Raw genomic sequence first — 27,430 nt, forward strand, 5'->3', positions numbered from 1 at the left:
CTCCTTTTTTTTTTTTTTTTTTTTTTTTTTTTTTTTTTTTTTTTTTTCAAGAGGGGAGGTGATCTTGTTTCAGCTGGAAGAGAATTCTTTTTCTTCTTAGTAGCTGGTCCTACTAAGTTCTTCTTAGTGCCATGTTTTGGATCTAAAATGAAACTCATGTTGATAAGACACTGATGTTTTGGTTGTTGCTAAGGAGTTCTTACACAAAGTCAAGGACTTTCCAGTGTCTCATGCCCTGCCAGTGAGGAGGAGCACAAAAATCTGGGAGGAGCACAGCCAGGAGAGATGACCCAAACTGGGCCAAGGGATGTTCTACACCACAGAAAATCATGCTTAGTGTATAAACTGGGGGGAGCTGATCAGAAGGTGTCAGTTGCTGCTTAGGGATGGGCTGGGAATTGGCCAGTGTGTGGTGAGGAATTGAATTGTACATTACTAATTTTTTCTTCATTTTATAGTTCCTTTTTTTTTTTTTAATTACAATTGTTATTATTATCACACTTTACTTTGTTTCAATCATTAAACTGTTCTTGTCTCAACTCACAAGTATTGTTTTCTTTTCCTTTTTTTTTTTTTTTTTCTCTGAGTCCCTTGTGTTCTTTCTTTCCCTCCAGGGATGGGGAGGGGTTGAGGAAGCAGCTGCACAATACTTGAGTGCCAGCTGTGGTTAAACAATTAGGGAAGGGGGAGAAAAGTTGACCTTGGCTTACTCTGAGAGTTAGAGAAGAAGGCAACCCTTTGCACTGGCAGCAGCCTTGATAAGACCCCGGGCCTAGCACTGACTCTGTGGCTGGAGTTCAGAGGTTTGATGGACACCTTCCTGCCCTTTTTAGGCTGCATGACACTTCAGCGTGTGACTTGCTACGAGCATCAGGAAGGATTTAAACTTTGCAAACATCACTAATTATTTTTGACTTCTTCACATTGACAAAGCTATGCTTAATGTCACAGACTGCAAGTGGGGCATGGTCTCTGTGCATGGACACCATGGTAGCATCCCTCCTCTGACAATGGCTCCTACAGGAACAGGGTTCACACTTGAGACCAAATTTGTGGGTGAGTGTGAGGGTGCCATTGCATACAGCTTTGATGAGGATCAGATACAGCCATTTTCTCTTGCACACCTCACTCTTGGAGCATCCTCCCTCTCACAGCCTGTCTCTGGACTAACCCACCTGCCCCTGGATACGCTCAGGTTGCCCCTGTGGCCCTGCTACCTACCCTGCTCAGGTGCCACGTGCTGTGGCCTTACCAGGAGTGTGGGTGCAGGTGAGCAAAGCTGTCAGAGCAGCTTGCCTCCTTCCTGGTGAGTCACCACACCCCAGCATCTGTCAGTATGGCTGTGTCTGGTGACCAGCCTGAAGCAGCACCCATGGGACTGTAATGAGCCACTCCCAAAGTCTGGCTGGATTTTTTTTTTGGGCGTTGCTGACTTTGGTCAGCGTGCAATTTATAAAGACTTGTTTTCATCTTGCCCAAATTGTTAGCTTTGGATGGTAACAGTTTTAGAAATGGACCTTGCTGGGCCTTTCCTGTAAGAAAAGAAAAGGTGGCTGGGCTCCAACCAGTGATTTGGTGCTCTTGTGTTGGGAATATGCAAAGTCCCTGGGCAAGGGATGCAAAGCAAAGCACAGGAAACAAAGAAAGCCTTCATGGTGTCTGAGCCTGCCTTGGAAGCAGCCAGTACAGCCCCAAGGGAAGCTGTCCCCAGTCATGCAAATGTTCCCAGTTTTGGCCATTCACAGCGCCAGGCATCTCCCTATGTCCCAGTCCTTCCCAGACAACCAACCTGGCCTTCCCAGCTCTTGCAAGGTCACACCTCCAGTGGCTCTTCCTCAGCTGCTTCTTTACTTCTGCCAATTAGCCAGAGAAATGCACTGTTTATTCCAAGGTCTCCACAAAGGGACTAATTCTTAGCTCTGCACCTAGGGAGGGCTGGCAAACTGCTCTGTACTTCTACTGCAGCTTCTCTCAAACTTCCAAACATCAGGAAGCCTTGCTGAGGAGCATCATGGTCATCTCAGTCCCAGGGTCACAGGCTGAGATAAGAAACCTGCTAAGCCCAGGAGAACAAAAGGTACATTTGGCTCCCTAATTTCATCAGTGTTGTGATTTACCCTCAGCTGCAGGCAATTAAAGCCTGCACAGCCGCTTGTTCACTCCCTTCTGGTGGGATGAGGGAGAGGACTGAAATGGTACAAGTGAGAAAACTCATGGATTGAGATAAACACAGTCTAAAGGGTAAAACAAATGCTGTGCCCATGAGCAAAGCAAAACAAGGAATTCATTTACCACTTTCCATGGGTGAAAGGTGTTCAGCCATCTCCAGGACAACAGAGCTCCATTGTGTATGTGACAGTGACTTGGGAAGACAAACACCGTCACTCAGAATGTTCCCCCTTCTTCCCCCAGCTTGATACATTGACCATGACATGGTATGGCCTGGAATATCCCTTGGGTCAGGAGGGGTCAGCTGTCCCAGCTGTATCCCCTCCCAGCTCCTGGTGAGACACTGAGAGAAGCAGAAAAGGCCTTGACACTGCAGGCCCTGCTCAGCAATAATAGAAACATCCCTTGTTACCAACACTGCTCTCAGCACAAAGCTGAAACACAGCCTTGGACAGTGAAGAAAATTATCTCTACCCCAGCCAAAACCAGCACAATCAATTATTGTGAGCAGTGGGTTTCCCCATGCACTTGTGTTGTCCTTTGCAGTTTAGTATGAATCTCAGTATTCCCTCAAGAGAAAACAAAACTACACACCAGAAATCAACGCAAACAGAGGCAAAACATTTGCAAAATTCAATGGCTCAGCACTGACCAGCCAAACCCTGGGGCTTGTGATACAAGCACAGGGTTTTCTCACCATCCATTTTCATTCCCTCCCCCTCACCTCCAGCCTCTGTTGCTCTGAGTACACAGCTGCTCAGGCAACCAGATTAGAGGAGTAATCTTCCCCCTCCCAGGATATTTCTAACCCAGTTCATTTCCCTGACCTCATTCCCCAGGTGCTGGTATAAACAAGTGAACCTACATAATGCAGGGATCACTACTGAGGGATATGCTTGAGGGATGTGGGATGTTTGGGATGTGAGATGTTTGGGATGTGATGTATTGCTCTACAGAGAAATCCCTGCTATGCTGAAGCCTAAGGCTCACCTGAGAAATAGTCCTCAGCTATTAGAAAGCTGACAGAGCTGGAAGCAATGTTTGGTGTTCAGCATACCTGAACAGCTGCTTGTTGATTGTGTACCAGTCCTCTGAAGTGATATATATCCTGAAACCCTCATTCTGTTTAGACATGTGGATGTGTCTATAAAGAGTTATTGGTTCACACAGCCAAACCTTTTTACCTATGTCTGGCAATACATACATTTGTATGTAATTATTTTGGATAACCTGATCACTTACTACTTTCTTAGTAAGAAGATATATGATAACTAAACCCAAATATGAAATAGTGAGCCTATATTAAATAGCGTCTCCATATGCAAATTTCCATGCTAAAACATTTAAGTGGGTGGGGGAAAGGAGAATAGCACTACAGAAAAAAAAAAATAGAAGAAAAGTCAGTGTAATGTTTTTAAAACAGAGGTAAAAGACCCCTAGCAGTCTGCAATTGTGACATGGATCTCATTGTTGAAATATACAGGCACTCGATAAGCATTTGCCTAACCCCTAGCCCTTGTCTGGTGAGAATAAACACCTTAATTTTATAGAAGGGAAACTGGAGGAGAGATTATAAATCCACCTCCAGTTATACCTGAAAAGCTGCTTCCCACTAATTCTGTGAATCTCCTTAAAGATCAAAAGCTATCAGCAAGAGATCATAAAATTGAACACAGGTGTCTGAAACCAAAGGTGACCATCCAAACCATTAGGTGATGTTTTCTTTAAGTCAGCCACACTGAAGGCAAACCCTGAACATCCTGATCACTACAGTCAGTATAAATACTAAGAGGGCTCCCTCACACAGCTCTCCTCCAAGCAACTAGTTATCTAGAGAGTCTGCACAAAGCACTAGAGCAAGTAGGTTATTCGCAACAGCATTTTTTGCAGCAATTAACATCAGGACTGAAGTGCTCCATGTACACAACTGCTGTGCAACACCCAGGCAGTCCATAAGGAATGTTGGGGTGTGAGAAGGAGATTTTGCTAGACATACTTACCATCTATTACCAGAGTCCAAAATCCATCAACAATCACCTTCACCCTACTTCCAATGAGTGGAATGATGCCTGTAGTGTACCTGGGTCATAGTAAGGGGTGTTGACTCAAATGCAGTTGCAGCCCCATGCTGTTTTTGAAGATGAAGGATGAATGACCACATCTCAAGGCACTGAGCTGGATTTATTCATTTGACCATATCAGTATCAAACTAGAAATCATCTGTTCGAGATCATGTGTTAGAGGAGCAGCATTAAATAACAGACATGAAAAAGAGACTGTGCTTCAGAAAAGATTCAGTGTACAACATACACAGTATGCCATTTAACAAAAATGCTTATAAAGAGTCATCCTAAGCATCAGAAAGAGTTTTATAAAAGTTTACATTCTCATCCCATGGGATGTACAGAACTATGCAGTTTACATAGTTTTACTATCATCCAAAACATCATGTTTCAAATGTATGAGGCACAGCAAGAACAATATAATTCCATTTCCATAGGAACATAAACACTGCTTGTCACTAATGACACACTTTCCAAACCATAGCACTCACAGCAATTATACATGTGTACAATTTTAAAGTATTAAAAAGCAAGAGTTTGGAGCCTGCCCACTATTACCAATAGGGAATAACATTTGATCTAACCTTGAAAACTATCATAGATACCCTTGCAGTAGTTGTAACACAGGAAGGAGTTGGAGTCACTGTCATACTTGTCAGGGCCAACTTGCTATGCAAATCCCAAAGCTAACTGATACTGCCAGTGAAAGATTCCCTTGACCCACAGAGAAGGGGACAGCCTCCTGCTGAGCTCCCACTGCCCAGGGAAGATGCAAAGTGAAAACCCATCTGTAAGCAAGTGATAATCTGGCTCCACAGACAGCTGATAGAAATTAGCTCATTTTATGGGAGGCCCTGATTCTCATAAAGAATGACTAGAGACTGACCAAGTCTTAAAGACAGAACAAGATTGAACCAGTCTTTTACCAGTTAAATCAAGGATTTTTTTTTTTTTGGGGGGGGGGGGGAAGTGGGGGACGACAGGAAGGTTTTCTCTAAGGACAGCTCAGAGAGACTGAATCTTACAGCCCATATGCTTAGTTATATTACATTTTTTCCTGACATTACCTGCAAGCATATATTATAAGTTTTACAAAAGTGCAAGGCCCAGCACAGGAAGATATCCTGGATTAAGACATTCCCAGCAGTGTTCTTTTGGCCATCTTCTTGTTGGTCAACCAGCAGACACACAAACATCACTGCATGAGATCAGCTTATCAGAGCCCCTAAGGGTTTAGCTTAATCATCTGTGCAATTAAACACTATTCACATTTGACAGCCTATAATGGCAATAGTTTTATGTACAAATTGGAAAATCAAGTCTTAAAATCAAGTTTTAAGAGGTAGAGGTCCATTTCTGACCCGTCAATATAAAATGTTACTGAGTCAGTCATATTCTAAGGCTGGTGGTCCTCTAACAATATTGAAGTAACCAGCAAGAGCTCCAAGGTCTATGTAGAGTGATCTTTGTCTCTTTAGCAGGTCTGACTCTTCCATGCTCCCGTTACACAATGAAGAATCTAAAAAGAAAATAGAGAAACCATGTCATGACTGCATAAATAGCTGTATCAGTTCATTTTCATGTTTGTAGTTATTAGTGGAATATTTGGCCTATTATTTTATCTTATTACTCTGTGGTTTAGAAAATTTTTAAGTGCAACATAAGTCAAACCTCAAATAAAATAAAATCTAACAAACCAACCCACAATATTAGGATAAAGGGAATCAGTTTGCAAATGAAAACAGCAACTGTGTTCAACTACTTAAAAAAAAAAGTCTCCATCAGCTGGGACAGCTAGGCAGAGCTTTCTCATCCTCTGAGCTATAGCTTTAAAGGAGAGTTTGGTGCAAGAAAAAACCTGCTAACTTTCTGCCATCTGAGAATTCTGCTTCCTCATAGGGAAATTCTCATCTAAACACATGACATCATCTTTGTCTGGATGTGACAATAGAGAATGAATACAGGATCATCAGTTTCAGATTTCTTATTCCTTTTAAATCAAGATCTGAAAAGACAGATTTGGTTTGAAATGGCAGAATTCCCCTGAATACTTGTATAATGAGTGTCTTGGAATCTCAAGACCTATAATAAAGTCCAACTTTAATGGTAAAATATTCTTTTCATTTTCAAAAGAATTGATTCAGATGGTCTGAGCTGGTCAAAGGATTATGCACCCCAAAGGCAAAATCCAGAAGATACAGTGCCATCCTAAATTTAAAAACTGTATCTGACTCTTTCAGTGAATTTGTTGCAACAACTATTCATTACAGCACTCAAAACTTTGCACAGATATCTTTCAAAATATTTATCCCAGTTAAATAAACCACTTGTCTGGGAAGAGTCTTTCAAAGCCTTTTGTCAGAACCCTCCTAATTTATTTGGTAAGCAGAAGAAAATCATTTTGAAGCCTGTTGGCAGGTTGTTGGCACTAAATCTTGCTTGGGCTTGAAAGGGCTGGTTCCTACCTAATTCGTGTATTATCCTTCATGAAGCACTTACTAATGCACAAGAGCAACAGCATTCTATCCCACAGTCACTTTTAGTTTTAAAACAAAGGGTTTGTACTGCCGACACTCAGCAACATTAGTTAAGGTTTTGTGTGTGTGTTTTTCCTTAAAAAGGCAAAAAGTGTTGGATTTGCCTGTGGTTGTTGGACTTTGTCATTGTTTACAAATCAAGAGTGTCTATAAAACATCTCTAGTACAATGGCAAATTGAGTCAATTTGGGACAACAATCTTTACTTCACGAAGTGCCCTGCATGATTGCCACTGCTTTTCCAAACGCTAGTCCTTCCAGAGCCCTGCAGAATTCAGGCTAAGTTCCTCCCCATTGAAGTCAATGGGCGTTTTACAGATCACCTAATGACCTCGGGGTCTGATCTCATCTGACTGGGATTTTCACCGGTCACTTTCCAGGTGTGTTTTGAGTTTCCTTGGTTCCTTACCACTCATTGAAATCAAGATTTGACACAAAGTGAAGTCTACAAAGTACGAGGCAAGTGAGCCTGATCGCATTACCTGTAATATTTTCTGGCAGCTGCAGATCCTTCCTCGCCAGCAGTCTTTTCCTTTCAAACAACGCCGAGTCCAGGCTCTGGCACCGCGGCTGCTCTTCCGGGGGTGGGTGTAAGGCTTCGTGTTTCAGTAAATCTGCTGCAGACAGCCTGTGATTAGGATTCCTGTCCAGAGCTGCTTCTAGCAATTCTCTCATGGAAGTGCTGCAGTCCTCAGCAATATCCTCTAAGGGGGGAGCTTGCTTGTGTATCTGTTGGAGAGAAAAAAGACCATGGAAACAGTTATTCCAAAAACAGTGGAAGAGGAAGGCACGGATAACCACATGAGTGGTCTGGGAATTCCCCAGTTAGGACTCATCACCTCCCAAAGTAGGGCTGGTCAAGTAGAACAGAACATACAACTACACAAAATCCTTCAACTACATGAAATCTGATTTTTAAAAATCAGATTTTATAATAAATTTAAAAACTCAAAAAAATTTTAAGTCAGACTAAAATCCAGTGCAATGCAAATTCACCAGATTTCTATACCACACTGGAAGAATGCAAGAATCAAATCTGCCAAGGCTCCAGTTTTTATCTGCAATTTCTAAGGAAAACAGGCAAGTAGAACACAGATGGGCTTGTTTCAATCAAGTCTCGCACTGATCTCACCCTGTCCTTCCAGTAAACCCAAGGCCTGTAAGTTGAAACACAAATCAGAGACAACTCCAGCTCAGTCTCTGTCTTCCCCTAAATGATCAAAACCCACTTCTTCCCTCCCTCCCTCCCCTGAAGCAAAAAGGATGATGTCATCTCTCTGACAAATATTTTGATAGTTTTTATATGACTGGAGCTTTCCCAATAAGAATAGAGGAAACCCTCCAACTGATACTGAGCTGCCTCTGCTAAGGGCACTTACAATATAGAGGTAGGATGGATATGCAGAACGAGGGTATCTGTTCACCCAGGGCGGGATGCCAGTTTGCATATGAATGATAGTAGCTCCCATGCTGTAGATGTCTGCTTTTGTTGTGTGGCCTCTGCAAAGGATAACTTCAGGGCTCATGTAAATCTGTGAAAAACAGTTTAAAAAAAAAAAAAGAAGATTACTTAACGGGGAAAACAACAAACAAAGATGACTTAATGACATTTTGTGATCCTGGAAACCCCCCTCTGAAGGGATGCATGCCACTAGTACCTGCAAGCATCATTTGGGAAATAAAATAGTTCCGTTCTGTATATGAGTACAGCCAAAGAGACAGTACCTGGACAAACTCATATTTCAGGCTTGCTCTCCCCAGACAAGCCACAGGTCAGTGGCTGTGGGCCTTAGCTGAGTTGTGAGAGGCTGAGGTTCAAGCCATGGCTCTGCCTTGTTCAGATGAGCAACCAAAGCCTCATCCCTCCACAGCAAAAGGAGGTGCCTGAATTGCCAGTTTGTTCTGTGGGGCACTGCTGGGACTGCTCCACTCTGCTTGAACAATGGCTCGGCATGAGCTAAAGAGAGGGTAAATTCTATTGACAGCCCCCCACATGGGGGTAGGAGTCCACTCCTCAGACCCCTGTTACATAGAATACTACACAACCCTTCTGAGCAGAACGGACAGATATATACCGTCCTGTCTTCTTTACTCTTTTTACCTCCTCCTTCTTATCCAGTAACCTGCATGTTGGAGCATTATCCTGAGAAATGGGATTATGAGGAACAAACCAGGTTTAGGCAATGTATAAAATAAAAGTTAGGTGCTCTTTCCACTGGATTACCCCCAGAGCAGCTATGAAGACAAGAATCCCTCTTCTGACCTTTTTCCAAACCAAAAATTTTAATCTTTCTTGATGGAAACCAAAATAGTTTCCATCCAAACATTTCAGTGAAACATTTGAATTTGCCAAGAGTCTGAAGAAGGATCTTGGAAGCTCCTGCCAGCAACAGGCAGCTCAGAGTGCAGCTGGAGGAGAACCAGACAGGCAGGATGCAGGAGGCACACCCTGCACAGCTCTGACGCTGCCACTGGCCCGGGGAGCGGGTTTCAACACCACATGGGCACAGCCCACAGCACACCAAGTTAGTAAGCTACCATATTTGCTCCTAGTTTCTACTTTTCCCTCACCCAATTGCCCTCTAAAGGATTCAAACGAACTTTAATTAGTTCAAGTCACCCTGATACAAAGAATCACATTAAAAGCTATTAACTGACACAAGGGCAGGAAGTTAAGTCATCACCACGTGGTTTGACTGCTTATTACCACAGATTGAGAAGGGCTGTAGGGCTCACGCAAATTCCAAGGAAATTTTCCCAGTAAATTACATTCCATATCTGCAAATAGAACTTGTGATTGGAAGTGTGTGCAAAGCCTTAGCAGGTGTCTGCAGCTGCTACTGTCTTATCCATTGCTTTCCTCAGGGTTAAGAGAATCAGTGCATCTGCACCCTCCACTTTTAAATCTCATAAGGCAGAAAGAAGTTCTAATTTTGTAAAAAGAAGTCTTTGGCAAACACAGTGCAGCTAGAGTGAAATCTACGTAAGCAAAAAGCAGCTGCCTTCAAAAAAGAATGCTGGCACAAGATCCTGTCTGCAGTTAAGGTGAGAAAATAGTCAAGATGCACCTTGACTGCACTGGCACAAAAATCAAAAATGAGCTCCAAAGCTTTGATTTCAGACTGGTCTATGAGTCTGTTGTCACCAAAGCAGACAGCTCAAGCCATGGATAACTTCCCATTCTCATTCCTTCTGACTGGTGGGCTGGCACTTGCCTGCCAGTCAGACCAGTGTCACAGCCCAGCTAAGAACCAGTCCTTTCTTCATGCTGCACTAGTTTTAGTTTAGCATTCCTGAAAATGAATCATACCTTCCACACTCAATAAACTTTAGCAGACAACTTTTTACCCTCAAATGGTTGTAACTGAAGCTTACATATTTTAACAAAGTGACAGAAGCATAACAGAAAGCATAGCAACTGCCTAGAAAAAGTATTTCCTGTAGAGCAGTTTCATAACAACCACAGTTTAATGTTCTGCATGACTTGTACACAAAAGCAGGAATACCAGTTTTTGTCACACTACACCATCTAAACAAAATTTAACTATCTTTTAATCCTGTTGCCCAGAATTGTAACTACTCATTTTCATAAACACAAAGAAGATTCACTACACTCAGACTTTCTGTGCTACAGAAGTGAATAAAAATCCTGACTCCCAGAGAACATGCACAGGACAAAGGTTACTCCACCTGCCACTTCCCTCAAGGACACAAGTCCCTGCCAATACCAGATGTAAGAGAAGCCGGCCAGCTCACAGGCACAATGCTGCATGGCAGTGACAGAGCCCCAACCAGGGGTTGCACAATTACATGCAGGAACAGCAGGACAACTGCACCACTTCTTAAGGCTGCATAATACAGGGTGCAAAACTCAAGAGGACTTCAAAGAGTTAAGATCTTACTTTGAAAAAAAAAAAAATCAAGAAAGCCAGACTACAGAGGGCATTTGTGGGTAACAGGATTAGGCACTGTGGAGAGGAAGAGGCCTAGAATGAAGACTGTGAGTCTAAAAACCTATAGAAGCATCAGGAACATTAGCCTCCAAGTCCTTCACTGGTATCTGAAAATCTCCTTTCCTAGAGCTGTCTCTCCAACCTCACTTCGGGCTGCAATGCTGCAGCAGGATTGCTGCTTCCCCGAGACAGCAAACACCAAACATGGCCATATTTCAGGGTTGGGGGGATTATCAGCTTTCTGAGAACAGGACTACAGGCATCAGAGTGTGTAGAATCACTTTCCTCCTATTAAAAAAAGAACTAAGTGTTTTTCGCTTGGCAAAGTGAAAACACTGAAGTGTTTTCACTTTTCACTTGTTCTTACTAATACAACCTTGGCCTGTCCTCCAAGACCCAGAAGTGGATCCTTACCAGCCTGCTCCACAATCATGGAAATTTCCTGTTTACACACCCCTCCATCATCAGGAAATACCCTACCAACTCATACCCACCACTGTTCTTATTCTCACTAACAGCACACAAAGCCCCAAACTAAAGTAAAAACCCCACAAAGCTCATACATGAAATGCCAGAACGCATGCTGCTTCCAGTTCAGCAAGCATTTTAGGCTCTTAACTCCCCTGACTAGAAAGACACTGAAAACAAATATTCAAGTGTTTTCTCAATTATCTTGAAAAAAATAAACAAACAAACCTGACCTTCTGTGAAATCTTGGTTAATCCTACCCTTCTAAAAAGTGAAATGGTTTTTTGTCAGTTACACAAGGATCTCCTCTGTACACATGTGGAAGACTGTTAAAAGGGTAAGTGCCAACATTTCAGCTAAAGCATTCCCTGTAAACAATCTCCTCCAGCAAGAGACCACAAATGCCACATCTGCAGCAGCTATCCAAGCTAATTGTTGCTGCTTAGCTGTTCGATAAAACTCCAGCCCTGGAAACAACTGGGCAGGAATGCAGTCCAAGTGGTGTGCAGAATCTCAGAGTCATGGAGAACATTGAAAAGGACCCCACCTCCACCATGGCAATGTCTAAGCAACTTTACCACATAATTATGAACAGTGCCATGTACAACCTCTGAAGAACCAAAGGGTTACATGTAGATGGGGAACAGAGCTTAGAAGGGCTAAGGGATGAAACCCAGACATCTGTAATTTCTGTGGTTTTGAAGGAGGAATCAAAGTACGGTGTTGAGCAGGTTACCCCAGTCCATACTGAATATCTCAGACGAAAGCTTTGCTAAGAGCAAAGGACAAATTCCTGTTTGAAGTGTCTCTGACCAGCTGCTGAAACACTGCAAACAACCATCCTCAGAGTACTGTTTGACTTCAGTGAATAATTGCTAACAAATGGGACTGCAGAGAAAGTGACACGACTTTCAAAGTATTCCATTCAGCAAGTTGAAAATATAAATATAATTGAGACTCTATTAATGTTTGTAACTTTTTAATAGGTTTAACAGTAACTGTTTTACCCATGCTTCTAACCCTCTAGCTTCAAATTTGAGCCTAAACACCACAACCATAGGACTAATGCAATATAAGGGCTTTTGTCCCTTCAGCTTCTTACCTCTGTTCCTCTAAGATCTTTGGGATAGTAAATGTCTTCAGTCATTTGAACACTTAGGCCAAAATCCACCAAAACAGCCTTAGTTGACATAAAGACAATGTTGCTTGCTAAAAGAAAAACAAAAATTACATCATTTAAGTGTCTGGCACATTTGGTGTTTATTTTACAACACTCCTGTTTCATTCAGATGCTAGCCTGAAAAGGGAAAGAGATTAGCACAACCACTCTCTACAGCCAATATCCTTCTAGCCAAAATAGGTCTGGATAATGATTTGGTTCAATTTTAAATCATATCTTAAAAATCAAACTGGACTGGTTTATGTAAAAGAATCAATGTTTGGTCATTTTCTTAGCTTAAAATTTAAAAAAAGACAGAGAGAGAAAAAGGCTGAGGGTAGAGAAGGAAGGTAGAAGACTGGCAGGCACCACAGCACAGTGCTCTGAAGATGTTTAATGGTTTCAAAGGTGGAGATCATGCTGGGCACCTCTGGCTATCAACAGCAAAACTGTTGCTCACCAAGAGATTTTTCTAGAGCAGCAATTTAAGTGAAGACAGAAACAGAGAGTAACCAGGGCCCCTCCACAGCAGCCACACCAGTCACCTGCCCTGGTCCGTGGGGGCAGCTGAGTGTGACAACAGAGGACAGACAATGACTGTAAAAGCAATAGAAGACTGAGCATTTCAAACTCCCTCTAAACTGCAGCAGTATCTAGTAACTTAATTTACTTTCCTTCATAAAACTCTGCCTAAGGCACAACTTTGTACTCAGAGGCTTTGCTTGCAGCTGTATTTCCGATCAAATATTTAAGAATGTATTGCACGGTGTGAGCCTTGAGAAATTCTTGTTTGCTGTTTCAGAAGATGTGGTAAAATGAAGCCTCCAAGTTACACAACAGAAACACATTTCTCTTACAGGAAACTGTGGGCCATTTTCTGTCTTGACAGTGCCTACCATGACCACCCACTGGGAGGAAAGGCTTGATTTCAGCAGTGCTGATTCCTGAAGCAATGCTTCACACAGCTGCCTCCTTACCAGTGCTATAGACTACATTATTCTGTAATTTTAGGGACAACTTTGAAGATAAGGATTTTAAACACCCCATAAGAGATGGTGCAAAGGGCCACAGTGCAGCAGGATCTGCTGCCTGCCTGGGACCATACCCAGCCCCAGCTGCAGCTGAAGCTCCCCCCACCAAACAGCCTGATGGTTAAACTGCTCTCCAACCAAGGGTTAAAATGAGTGGCAGCACTGAACACCTCCCCAGAACTAGAATGTCTTCCTCCCCTTCCTTACTCAGGGCATTCTTTTCCTCTCAATAAAATCCTCATCTTCTGTATCAGCAGAACAGACTCAATTGCAGCTCAAAAGCAGCAGATAGAGTGAGGAAGAAATCAGAGGTTTTGGGGAACAGTCTTTTCTATTGATTTCACCTGGAAAGGGAAAACACACACTGCTCCCTGCATGGAGGCTGCCTTGCCAGGCAGCGGGCATGGCTCCACCTCAGGCCTGGACCACCCAGCTCACCCCTGGCATCAAACAGGCAGGAGTGTGATCAGGGCTCACCCCAGGCACCTCTGGGCAACCACATCTGCCCCAGGCAACCTCTGCCTCATCATCTGCCCTGCATCCACCAACACAGGAAAAGGCTGGGAAAAGTAAAACGCACTCATATCCACCACATTCACAATGGGCCGGTTCTCCTATTCACTATGTAGATGTAGCAGGCTTTGGGCTGGTTTGGTTTTTAGATCATTTAATTAATGTCTTTGTTACTGCAAATTAAAATAAACCCATAGGAAAGACACTTAGTACAAATGAGAAAGAAAAATTAAGGGGAAAAGTAATCAGTTTTGTAGCTGTCAGAATCTCAAAGACTTACATCTAAAGTACTGACCCACAGGAAATTAAAAAAAACCCAAAAACTAAAAATGCAAAACTGAGATAAAAAATTAGCAATTCCTAATAATCATCTTCTGTGAACTACTGTAATGCTCCAGTCTAAATATTTCTACTTTAAACCCTCAAGTTTAGCTAACTAAACTCACAAAGATGAATCTATCTGCAGGCAGAGGTGATACTGGGAGAAACAGCATTTAATATTAATTTAAATGCAACACATTAAAGTTGAATTTTAAAGCAATCTAATACTAGTGTATTTAATTTAGGCTTCGCATCAATATGTTTGAATGTTTATACATGTTAATATCCAGAGCTTTTTAAGAGCAAACATATATTAAAATTTGCTGTACTTGTTGAAAGAAAAATACCAGCAAAAATTATGTATTTACTTCCAAAGTGTCTCAAACTGAGGAACAGCTGTGTAAAAATGTAAAACCTAAAAGAAGGTGCGAGTTGAAGGTGAGCACGAAACACTCAGAATGAATTTATATTGAAAGCAGGAACCTTCTGGCTGAACATAGAATGATAATTTCATTCTTTAGGTTTTTATTTAAATTGAGTTGCTCATAAATGGCATAGGATCTTTGACTTTCTAATTACCCTCTCTGCTGGAGTGAATTAATAAATAGTGTAAGTAACTATTACCTCCAGAACCTGACCTTGCCATTTGTTAAGCATTATCCATCCCTCCCACTCAGAGATGTAAGGCTACGTGCCCCAGCTCAGTCCCAGGGAATCCCCCAGGGCCCCAGCCCAGCCAGGACCAGAAAGGACCTCCAGGAATCACACAGACGTACGTTTGATATCATGGTGGATAATCCTCTTTGAGTGGAGAAAGTCAAGTCCTTTCAGAATATGCTTCGTCACCCAAATTATTTCAAACTCTCTCATAGGACCACAGCTCTCCAGCTTTTCCATGACAGATCCTCCCTCTCCAGCTTCCATGAAGAGATGGATTGTCTCATCCCACAAAATAGCACCGTATAATTCAGCAATGTTTTCATGACGGAAACATGCCTGTATTTCAACATCTGACGGTTTGAACTGTTCCACTGGGACCTAGGATTGAAACAAAACCACAGTTATCCATAACAAAAACAAGTTATCCACGTGGACACTAACTATTCTATAGGTTAACAGAAAAGAAGGAAGTATAGCACTTGTATCCACTTGTTAAAATACTAAGCTTTACTTTGCTCTTGTGACTTTTCTTCCTTTGCAGCTGAGAGACATCCTGTTAAAAGTTGAGAGATATTTTGGAATTATGCCCAATTAAAAAATGCAATCTCCCAGAAAAAGCAATGTAGCAAGAGTTATTCCTGTCAAAATGCAGTGATTACGCAAAAGCTTTATGCAAACTTCCTGGTGAAGGAGATAAAATTCCCACTGCTTTTTCCATTAGCTTTGTGCACTCATCTGCACTACCAGAACTACCCACCCACCTGACAGGTGGATCAGTGCTTGCAGTGCTCAGGCCCATTAGTGACCTCAATTCAGTCCTTAGCAGCACTGGTTTATGGCTTACAAGAAATGAAACCTGCTTTGAAGGGAGCGCCAGCAGCACGATATTTCTTTAAAAAGTACTTATGGCAGATTGCTGAGACAATAAAAGCAGTGTTTGCTTACACACAGAAAAGCTACTACTGCTCTGTTTAGTTTTCTTCCCTTGGACTTGCGCCTGTGAACCAAATAAGAGGCTCATTTATTTCAATGAGAAATACTGTTTGCATTTTCAGAAATATTAGGATACTTTAATTCTGCAGTGGGTTATGCAGGAGCAACTAACAATCTGTCCCCATGTGGACACACTGACTGCAGAGGAAGGACATACAGCTGCCTGCTCAAGTATTTCACACACAGAATTAATACAAGTACTTGTTCACAAGCTGGGGGATATCGAGAAATGTCCCAACTGCTCTTTTACTGGCCCGAATATTTGCTGCTCAATTCAAAAATAGTATGTTAAAAAGCATAGATGAAAGAAAATGTTGGCTTGCATAAAAGTAGAGCAGTGCTCAGCAGTTCTTTTGAGGCATCCCACAACCTTAACTCTGTCAGTGTCCGAAACAGAGTAAGATTGCACATACTGAGTTCTCAGGGACTTTAATGGCACTGGAGTAAAGAAAACTGAAGTCTGAGCACCTCAATTAAAGGCCAAGAGCCTAAAACTTCTGCAGCAGCAGGGATTTGCTACCACCTTCAGCAGAGGTAGGATCTCACACAGATATTTTACCACAGCAGAACAAATAGAAAATCCACTCTGCACCACAGCCCATGTGCCAGTTACACACAGCTCTAGATATTCTCAAAATGCTGAAACATTTGCAGCTTTGGAGCCAAAAAATTTAAACAAGCTAATAGAAGTGTACATTTTCCCCACCTTGTTTAGGCCAACAAAACCAAGATGATCATCAGCCATCAGTGGAATGTGATGCAGACATATTTGAAAATATACTGCAAATAGTATGTTATACAATATTTGCTCAGAGATAAAGCTACTGAACTAACATACCAGTTTGCATGCCATTCGTTTCTTGGTTTCTCTGTCTTGGGCTAAGTACACTTTCCCAAAAGCTCCCCGAGGAATAAAATCAGAACCAATATTCCTGTAAGTCAACTTCCATGGAAACAGGAGCACATCCGAGTCAATTTGATAGCGACCGTTCTTGGGTGTGATCTGTGGAGTTAAATAAATAATAAAAACCACAGTGAAGTGAAAATTACATCAAATCTAATTAATTTTATACATATAGTGGGGAAAAAATATATCACTTATGTGTATGATGCACATGATCTGCTTAGCAGTCTTTATTTAGTAACACCAAATGGGAACAGCATGTGAGGTGTGGCAGCCATTCACAGCCCAGGCATCCAGGTTTCTCTCCAGTGACTAACTGATGAAGTGTAAGTTGCAATTAATTGTCTTGAAACAACAACAACAGCAGCTAGGTTAATGAAATTACCCACCTCTTGTTATTAGATTTACCTGCACATGTTTGTCCTTCCTGTAATCTGTTAACTTGTTATGCCACATACCTGTAACTCACAGGTTATCTTATACAATGTGAGCAAGAGTTTCAGCATTTCCTAATATCACATGTACTGGAGTTTAATTTTCCAACTTGTATTGGAGTTTCTGCTGCTTATTAAAAGGTCAAAGAAGTCTGTCTTAATTTTACCAGCCACTTTCCTCTAGTTTAATACCATAGATTAAAAAAAAAGAGTGGGAGTAACATTGCCTCCCCTCTAGGTGGGTAATGTTGTGAGCTTTGGTTCTTCTGTACCACCAACTAGGCAACGAGGGGATTCAGGGCACCTAAGCCAGTATCTTGCTTTAAATCTTTCTCCCAAACAGTTCCCTCCCTCTACATGTGACAGAGAAAGACCAAACACCTAACTACAGCCATGTGAGTACTGCTTCATCTCTGATGTGGCTTCTTCAGTTTCCCAGCTACAAAATTAATAATATTCCCTATGAATATGCTTCTAATTATTTCAGCCAGTATCTGGGATATCCTTAATCTCCTTACTGCTAATTTATCAAGATTCTTGAAGAGACGTAAAATCACATCAAAGATATTTATCATTTCATGTCTGTCACAGGGCCTCAAATACTCAGCTCTTCAGCTACACTTTTTAAGATAACAGCATATCAGGAAGATTATTTGGTTTAGATTTCTATTTAAGATGTAACATATAATCTTTCATTTTTGATCTACCTTCATGCTTTTCAATTAGGAAAGTACCTTCTTGACTGCTAAAATTGTCATTTGTGATTTGTACCTACTGAAATAAATTAATTCTTCTAAGTTCCTAAATCTGTGGAGGATAAGTTCTTAACCTTTGGCCAAGGGGGCATGGGGGGCTGTCTTTAATAAAAAGTATTCTGCTTAGGATAGAGAGAACAAGCCTTCCCTCTATTTACTAGAATCAGGGTAAAGCAATCTGTACATGTCTAATAATTTGTACACCTTGCTTGCCTACTTCTGCATTTCAAAGGGTTGAGACTAATCCATATGGGTTACACTTTATCCTGGAAAGGAAGAGACACTGAGCAGAGTTGATTTGCAGAGCAAGACAGCAACAACCACCACACTATTCATGTTTTCAGAAGGCTTTTAGGACTAGTTCCTAGCCTGACCCTATGAACATTTGTCTGTGGCTGCAATGCATCTTTCAGTTCAGTTTTAACTAAAAGAAATCCAGCTTGAGCACTTCAAGACCCTTTGTGATGCAAGCCACTGATGCAAGCAGTCAGTGAGGGTCACCAGGTAATCAGAAACACTCCTGACCCTAACCAAAACGCTGTGGATATTTACAGGGCAATGCCCCTGCTGAAATACATGCACAGGTAATACTGTCTCCAACCCTCAGTTGCATAATGGGATCACGTGCACCTAATGGTACTTGGTTCATACCAATTGTATGCATCTGTAGAACTAATATGCAAGCAAAACAACCATGAGTATGTAGAGCAGTGTCTATCCTGAGTATAGGAAATATTTAATATTACTAAGTGTCATTTCAATGTTACAGAGTTGAAAAGTGATTGTTTTGCAATACTGCAATGCTCCCTCCAAATCAGAATAAAGCAATGCCCTGAAAAACCAGTAAGCCTCAAGCAAGCAGTGTTCACATATAAAATATATTACATGCAAAATATTTAAGATGATATATACATAAAGCATCTTAAAAAAATACAGTAGCAACACCATCAGACATGAATAGAATTCCATTGCAACACTGATCTTAAACAAAAATTTAATGACACTAATATCAAGAGATGCTAGTAGAACACAAACAATTTTAGGGAAAAAAATAACATCTCAACACACATATATACTTGAATTTAGCGGTGTGAGATGTCACATAATATTGTAACTCTTAAAATCACACTTGACAGTATGTGCTTTTTCTCCTCATATTACTACTGTTGACATTTTGTGCAGATAGAGCAAATGTAGGAACTACATCATTAGATCCTAGGTCTTTATTTTTGGGAGTTTGCATAATGAACGTTTTACCACACAAACACAAAGGACTAGAAGATTCTTACTGTTTCCCAGACCTGTAAACCATCACAATTCATAGAATCATAGATAGGCTTTGGTTGGAAGGGATCTTAAAGATCATCTAGTTGCAACTCCCCTCCTATGGGAATTGCAATGACTATGACCTAGTCATCCACTAGGTCAAGTTGCTCAGGGCCCCATCCAACCTGGCCTTGAACACTTCCAGGGATGGGGCAGCCACAATTTCTCTGTACAGTCTGCTCCAGAGCCTTACCACTGGCAGAGTAAAGAAATCTCTACACTTTTAGTTTAAAATCATTCCACCTTGTCCTCTTACTACACACCCTTCCAAAAAGTCACTCTCTCTCTTTTTAATACAAATTGTGGCTTTTATAAGCCCCATTTAAGTACTGAAAGGACAAAATGAGTTGTAGATTTTGCTTTTTGACTGCTTGTCTCATGTTTGTATTCAGTAATGGGAAATGTTTTCTAACCTCCAGGGGTACTAGGAGATAACAGAGTGGATCCTTTTGAACAACAGTTCTTTCTCCACAGCTGCCTGAAGCTGCAGGCACTAAACTTGATAGGCTCAGAGACCCCTTCCAGCCCCAGGGTTGCACAGGAAACCACAGCCTGTCACTCCTGGAACTGATCTTTATCTAGAATTATTAAAAACTTCTAATTCCTAAGGTCTGTGAAATGACAAGTAAAAGGAAAACAGACGTACCATATTCAAGAGGATTCCAGATTCCTGTTGTCTGCATCCCTTAAATTGCTTTGCAGTGTTAGACACCTGATTTGCAAAAGCAAGCAGGTCTTCCACAGTCCCGTATTTGACCGACGACATCAAAGAGACCTCCCTTTCACAAAACAGCAATGATTCTGCACGTTCATCATTTTGATTTGCCTCTTCACACATTGTAATTAAGTTATCTTCATAGACTGCAATGTCTTCACCTGGATAATGGTTTTCCATGATGGCTATCACCTCAGACATATTTAGATCAGCAAGCAACAAGTCAATCTCCTCTTTGCTATCACTACTCGTGCTCATATACTCCATTACTGTCCACTTTGCAAAATCACTCCTAGAAAAAAAAAAAACAAACTTGAAAACACTTTTCACCTAAGCTCATTTTAGCAAAGTAAGAATGAAAAGGAGTTATCAGAGTGATCAGCAGCTCATCATTATATAGCTAGATTTAAAATTAATAGCTTGTATTATGGAGAAAATCGTAATTAGGTTCCTGGGTGAAGCCAAAATGGAAAAATATTTGCTAGTGAAATTTACTTAGAAGTTATTAATTAACCTCCCCTGTCATTCACTCTCAGAACTGACTATGATAAAGCTTTCCCTAGGAGGAACAGTTACAGTAAGAATACACCACTGTGATAGATATGCAAAAATGAAGGAGCGCCCTAAATACAAACAAAGGAATTCATTGTTTGGAAAAGAATGACAAAGAGAGATATTAACATTCTCAAGTAGTTTATGTCTAAACTAATTGAAAATTAGTTTATGCTTGTATTGACAATTTCTGTGATGTATTCACAAAGAAGGAAACATCACAAAGCAAGGTCATTCCACTAGTTACATCTGTTAGTATCACTGTAGGAAGCACAACCGTTGCCACCTGAGACACAAAATCCTTTTTTTTTTTTTTTTTCTTTGCAAATACCTGGTCCGAACTAGACTTGAACTGAATTTTTCACCCTGACTTTTAGAAGTCGAAAACTGAGCTATTGTAACAGCAATGCACTTCTGAAGTGGTTTCCAGCAGTTTGTTCTGTTCCCACTAACACTAACAATAACTTTTTAGGTTACTATTCCAACTACTTTCCTAGAATGGATTTACAGCAAGCTGGATCCAACTTCCCAAAAAGTCCCTTTCAATTCCAGAGAGTTACATATTCAAGTTAAAAATGTATACATGGTCAGTCATTAAAATACTGACACAAATAGTTTCCAACACATAAATGTCTAGAGCACTCACCTTGTATTTAACCTGATTACATCACTCAAAACCATTTAAGAACATCTCAATAGAATCCCTGAAGTCATCACGTTTTTCTGAACCCGTATTTACCACTGATGATAATTTCACAGTGTTCTGTGGCAGTCTATTAAAAAAAGGCAAAACAAATAAAGCCATTACATACCAGCTCAAGCAGAAGGACTGGTTTGTACTCATATAGACCATTTGCTTCTTGGAAAGAAGAGTTAGTAATCACAAGGTAGAGATAACAGGGGATTTTTCTACAGAAAAAGATGACAGCTCAAGAAAGAATCAAGCTACTGTATCACCCAGATTTCCAAGTAGTAGTGAAAAATAGTTTTTCCATGGTTAGGTCCTGAGATTTATTCTGTCTTATGCCTACTTAAGCAAAGAGCAAGACCTCCTTTTCCTTTACCAGAACTGACTACACATGCCCTCTTTAGAGAGCTCTCATTTCCCTTTTTTGTAATCCACTGCACCATCTATTTTTTGCAAAAGATAACAAGTAGGCAAAAAGACACTTTTTAAAAAAAAAAAAACAGCAAACAAAACCTTATCTCAAGGACAAGCAGCAGCTGGGTCCCCTGAGGCCATGGAGCAATGCATTTACCCAGGCACAGTTTCTGGGTACGATCACTATCTTTCTTACCCTCACCACAAGGACGCAGAAACTTTGTGGCACATATTTCTCATGGGTTAGAGTATTTACGTCAGCTCCAATGTGCAGAAAACCAAGTAAAATGACGTGTCTGAGCTGGCAAAGAAATCAGACCACGTGCTGAAAATTCAAAAGGCAGGACAGGACAGCAGATGCAGCATCTGAAAACAGAGTGCCTGTTCCTTTTCAAACTCAGACCCAAACCCTGTGAGTGATGGTGGCAGAGCAGTACTGTGCCCCCCCCCCCCCCCCCCCCCCGTTCCCCCAAGACAGGCACAGAGACTTTCACCAGCACTCTACCCTAATCAACCCACACCCCCAGCCTTAGGGCAGCCAAGTTGCAAATTTTGTGGTCACAAGCGCTAACTTGATTGGGGAGGTCCAGGCTTTCTATCCTGGGTGCTCAGAGAGGTCACAAAAAGGAAAAGATGCTAGCCCCCATCACCTCAACTTGCTCCATGACCAAGCTATAGGCTATTAACAAAGCCTGAACATGATTACTTTTTAATAGAAATGAGATTTGGTTTTCCCCAGAGCAGGACTCCTATTCATTGTCCTTTTTTTTTTTTTTTTTTTTTTTTTTTTTTTTTTTTTTTTTTTGTGCTGAATTTGTGGGGTTCAAAAGAAAAGCAACAGTGATGTCATAAAAGGAACCAAGAGACCTCATGTGTAAAGTTACAAATTAGTCCTGAGGGACTTTCTGAAGAAAAACATGAGCCTGTAGATGCTATGGTCTTTTGTGGATAAAGACAAATATGTACCACAGTTAAACTAATTTACTCTCTGACAGCATTTTCACACACAAAGCATCTGTACAGATTAGACTAAAATTAGCTTTCTGGAAGTGCCAGCTCTGCTCTGTTCCTCAAAATGTTCCCAAACTAGAGCATAATACTAATAATACTCTTGACAGTTTTACTACTACCCGAAAGCTCTGAATAACATGAAGAAGTGACTATAACCTGCATATTCTCAGTTCTGTGCTTTTAATGCTTGAGAAAAGCTGCAAACCCTTCACCTTTACAACTACCTGAAAGGAAGAGGTAGTGAGGTGGGAGCTGGTCTCTTATCTCAAATAACAAGTGATGGGACAAGGGGAAATGGCCTCAAGTTGTGCCAGGAGAGGTTGGACATTAGGAAAAATTTCTTCACTGAAAGAATTGTCAAACAGTGGAATAGACTGCCCAGGGAAGTGGTGGAATCACCATCCCGGGGGGAAGATTTAAAAGACATACATGTAAATGTGGTACAGTTTAGTGGTGGGCTTGATAGTGCTGGGTTGGACTTGATAATTTTTATGTCTTTTCCAACTTAAATGATTTAAATTTTCCATATATCTAGCAAACCCTAAGCACTAAATGTTTTCACAATAAAAGCAGTGTCTAGACTATAAAAGCTGATTTTTTTTTTTTTAATCATGAAGCAATTTGGTATTATATTTAACCTACAGGCAAAAGGAAAAAAAAAAAAAAAAGGTCCATTTTCCAGGGGGGAATTCACTCTTCCTATTTATCCCTAAAATCCTATACTAGTATCAGCACTCATGTAGTATTCTAAATCATCCTATATAATCTAGGTTCATGAAGAAATGACATCACTAAGTATGCTTTACTTGGATTCTCAGTTAAAAAACTGAGTTTACCTGCAGTGGAAAAATAAAACTGCACGTAAACACTTAAGTCAGTTGCCAAAGCACAAGACTCTTTCTCCAGTTTTGCCAATATTTCAACATCATCACATGAGTAATTTGTAAGCCAAAGGTTTATTTCTCTATTCTCTGCATAGCTTTTCAACCCCTTTTGCCTAAGAAGTGTGCTGCCAGAGATCATCCTTAAATCTATCATATTAAAAAAGAGTAACGGGATACCAGGCTGCTGAGATCCTATGGGACTTCTTGTGTGTCAAGGATCAACAATGGAAAAAATTGAACAAAATCTACAATAAAAATAAAATCTAAAAACCAAAAACACACAGACAAAAAAACCTCAACATCCCTCCCCCCCCCCAAAAAAAAAAAAAAACAAAGCTAGCCACAAACTGCATAGACTGGCTCAACACAATCATATACCCATAATAAAGATCTCTTGCGCTGCTCTTAGAGAATAATCTGGTCTAAGTGACAAGTGACTGCCCACTAGAAATGAAAAACAAAGTCTTAGTTACTTTTAAGAAAACTTATCGACAAACCTTGAAAAAAACAATCTCTCTGAAAAAAACAAACAAACAAACAACAAAACCTACTGTTAAGGAACAAGAAACACCAACAATTTCGACATTTCACATATTCACTTGGAATAAGAAAATCCGCGACTCTCCCAGCGCTGGCAGCAGCAGAGTCCAGCCCCAGCCCCTTCCTGCCCTGCAGCCCCCGGGACAGCGCAGGTGCCGCAGCCCCGGCGGCTCCCCCGGCACACGACGCAGCTCCGGAGGCCGAGGGCAGCCGGGGACCTGCCCTGGACAGCACTGCGGCCCCAGCCGGGGGCCCAAGCCGCCTCCTCCCGGCAGCGCAGCCCCGTCCCGCTCCGCTCCATCCCGCCAGGGCTCCGCCGGCGCCCCCCCTGCCCTGCTGGCCCCGTCCTCGCTCACCCGCGGGGCGCCGGGAGAGTCCGCGCCGCCCGTCCGCCCGCAGCCCGCGCCGCTCCGCACCGCCGGGTCCCGCGGGGAACTCCGGGGGCGGGGAAGGGCGCAGGTAGCACCGCCCGCTCCTGGCCGAGGGCGGGGGACCGGGGCGGCCCCGGTCGCGGTTTCTATTTCGGTTTCCCGGCAGCAGCAAGCGCTGGGCTGTCCTAACCCGGCCTCAAGCCCGGCCAGCGATCGCCTCCTGCTCCAGCGGTGACATCGCCCGGCGGCAATGGCTTGTCCCCGGCGGTGGCACCGGTAAACCACTTTCCTACCGCCTCATGCTTCCGTGAGCGCCTAGAGGGCGTCCACCAGCGTTCTTAGAGTTTAAACGTTATCTGAATCAAACTTCAGCTGACACGCGGGTGGAATTTAAGACAACAATGTGAAGAATTTGTTAGTGGCAGTAGTATTAAAATACTCCCGGACATGGTAGTGTGAGTTGGGTAGTTGCTAAAATTGGGCACGGCTACTTTTTATTTCTTATCCATAAGTAATTCTTGCAAAACTGTGCTGCCCAGTAGCTCCTCTTCAGTCAGTTCGTTTTTAAGGAGAGAAGTAGCAAACAAAAACCTTTACAAAGTAGCAAACCTTTAACAAAACCAGCTGCCACAGCACTAGGAGCTGGTGAGTTGGATCTGTCTCAAAGTGTCAAGAGACACAAGATGGATTTTTGGTTCATTATCTGCAGTGTAATGACTATTTGCTTACTGAAGTCAATGGCAAAACCATTGTCTTGGTCTGGAAGACAGGTACCTGCTAGGGAGGGACAGGGCCTCCCTAGGAATGGAGATTTCAAATCCCCTCCCTCCAAATTATTATAATTTAGAAAATTAAAGGGGCTTTCAGGCAGAGGTATGGGGATAGGAGTAACAGTTCTTTACTAGTATGTATAACAAAGCAAACAAAAACAACAACAACTACAGCATTAATAATAACAGAACCAGTAACCTCGAGGGGGGGCTTTGTGAAACAAAGCCGGGGCAGTCCAATCTCTTGGGACTCCGAGAGCACCAGGCTGGAAAGTTGGAAAATCCCGAGCTGGTGGATGATCAGAAGCTCCGCAGTGGTAGCTGGAACGGCAGGAGTGTCCTGGCAGGGCAGAGTAGCCAAAAGCCCCACAGCGGTGCCGAAGAAACGGCGGCGGCGGGACAGGGCCGGCCCAGCTCCAGCAGGGCAGCGGGAGGCGAGCTCAGAGTACCGGGGCACATAGGACCGGACCCCGTGGGGACAGCGAACTCCTCCCGCAGCAAGCAGCAGACTGACCGTCTTCCCCGACGCCGAGAGCACGAGACAGCAGCTGCCCCCAGCCCTGTCCTTATCTCCCCCTCCCGACTTTTGTCCACCTCTTTGTTTTGGTCAAGTGTCTTTAAGCACCCAGTACTTAGTCTCCTAGCAACTAATGGGGAAAAATTCTACAAGTAAAAAAAAAAAAAAGCCAAGAACAAACCTAACTCCCAACAGCATCATTATAAAGTTTCAGGACAAACATTCACCTTAGGCTCCAGTGTTTATTAGCAATTCATGCAACTCCTTTACTGTTTATATTATCAGGATACCCTGACTCCCTTGTTTAAAAGGTTTATATTTGCAACTTCTCCTGGGGCATTCAAAAAACCAAAGTATGTGACAAATGACATTCTGAAATGTGCAAGGGTTTAGACTCACTATAGGATTTTCTTTTCCTTAGCATGATAACTATGTATATGGAACTCTGCTAGCAAGATTAACCTTTGCTCATACACGGTTTCTTTTCCAGTCTATACAGATGTTAAATACATTGGCAAGCCTCCATAAGGAAATAGGTGTCTTTTTAGTTGAGTTTGACCTTGTTCAATCGCACCACCCCGTGAATTCGCTAAAAAAAAAATCTGTGGAAAAAAAAAAAAAAGGCAATAAAGCTGAAGATGATTATAGAAAGAAAAAAAAAAAAAAAGGAATGACTGAAGAATAAATTAGGCTATAGGAGAGGCCATACCAAGGAGAGGGCGGAATTGGCAGCACCTTGAAAGTGGGAGGTTAAGGAGGCTAAGTAACACATCCTAAACGTGCAGCAGCTCTCACGCTAGGACACTTTGGGTATCGTCTTTCAGGAACTTGCTTGCGCTATTAGTTTTTCCAAACCCACAATTAATTTTAATGAAACCCTTTTCTATTTTTAGACCAACTTCAAAGAGGGAAAGAGGAGGAGTTCCTCTCTCCACATCAATGAATTTAAGCAGGACAAGTCTTAGGATTCCAGAGGAAACTCACCATGGAGAGATGGAGGAAACACAAGTTTGTACTCCATGGCATGCGTAAGTAGGATATAAATTGAAATGCTCTATTTTAAAAGCAATCTACTCTCTGTCTTAATGATCATCCTAGAATACAAAACCAAAATATTTAGGTCACAGCAATTACTTATAGACCCTGACTTACTGGGAGGCTGCCAAGAGTATATACAGCACTGCACTGAAGACCTACTAGCACACAGACTGCCCTAACATACACTACAGATGCGCCCACAAGTTTTACATAAATGACTGTTTTTAAAAACCAAAGAAAGTCACATGTACTTTAGTACATGCCTGGGGAACCATGCTGCAGACCAATGACTGCTTGCTGGGAGCCCTGCAGCTCTATGCCCCAACCACCTCATTTCTGAGCCCATATGCTGCCTTCACTGCCATAACTCAGCCTTCACAGCCCTGGCCCAGGACCAGACAAACAGAATCACAAAATCAGTTAGGTTGGAAAAGACCTCAGAGATCAACAAGTCCAACCTATAACCAAACACTACCATGTCAACTAGACTATGGCACTGAGTGCCACGTCCAGTATGTCCTTAAATACCTCCAGGGACAGTGACTCCACCATCTCCCTGGGCAGCCATTACAATGTCTAATTCCCCCTTCTGTGAGGAAATTCTTCCCAATGTCCAGTCTAAAACTACCCTGGCCCATCTTAAGA

General features: G+C 42.0%; 1 protein-coding gene across 1 annotated transcript; it reads right to left on the reverse strand.

Moving 5' to 3' along the window:
* Positions 1 to 4,341: 4,341 nt before the first annotated feature.
* On the reverse strand, positions 4,342 to 24,527 carry MAP3K8 (mitogen-activated protein kinase kinase kinase 8). The gene is made up of 9 exons (XM_066199665.1): positions 24,446 to 24,527; positions 21,199 to 21,325; positions 19,932 to 20,292; positions 16,705 to 16,869; positions 14,990 to 15,251; positions 12,292 to 12,398; positions 8,148 to 8,300; positions 7,251 to 7,497; positions 4,342 to 5,751 (listed from the first exon to the last, which is right to left on the reverse strand). Exons 2-9 carry the CDS (start codon positions 21,231 to 21,233, stop codon positions 5,618 to 5,620), a joined length of 1,464 nt encoding a protein of 487 aa, XP_066055762.1. The 5' UTR covers positions 21,234 to 21,325; positions 24,446 to 24,527; the 3' UTR covers positions 4,342 to 5,617.
* Positions 24,528 to 27,430: the final 2,903 nt, after the last annotated feature.

The sequence above is a fragment of the Chamaea fasciata genome, unplaced genomic scaffold, assembly GCF_029207755.1.
Source record: "Chamaea fasciata isolate MVZ Bird 193981 ecotype frontalis unplaced genomic scaffold, bChaFas1.0.hap1 SCAF_1, whole genome shotgun sequence".
NCBI lineage: Eukaryota > Metazoa > Chordata > Aves > Passeriformes > Sylviidae > Chamaea > Chamaea fasciata.

Coding starts and splice junctions, on each gene's coding strand:
- MAP3K8 (XM_066199665.1), bottom strand. CDS start 21,233: ATGGTTTTGAGTGATGTAATCAGGTTAAATACAAG. Junction 15,252..16,704: donor AACGAATGGCATGCAAACTG/GTATGTTAGTTC, acceptor TTTCAATCCTAG/GTCCCAGTGGAACAGTTCAA. Junction 8,301..12,291: donor AAGATCTTAGAGGAACAGAG/GTAAGAAGCTGA, acceptor TGTTTTTCACAG/ATTTACATGAGCCCTGAAGT.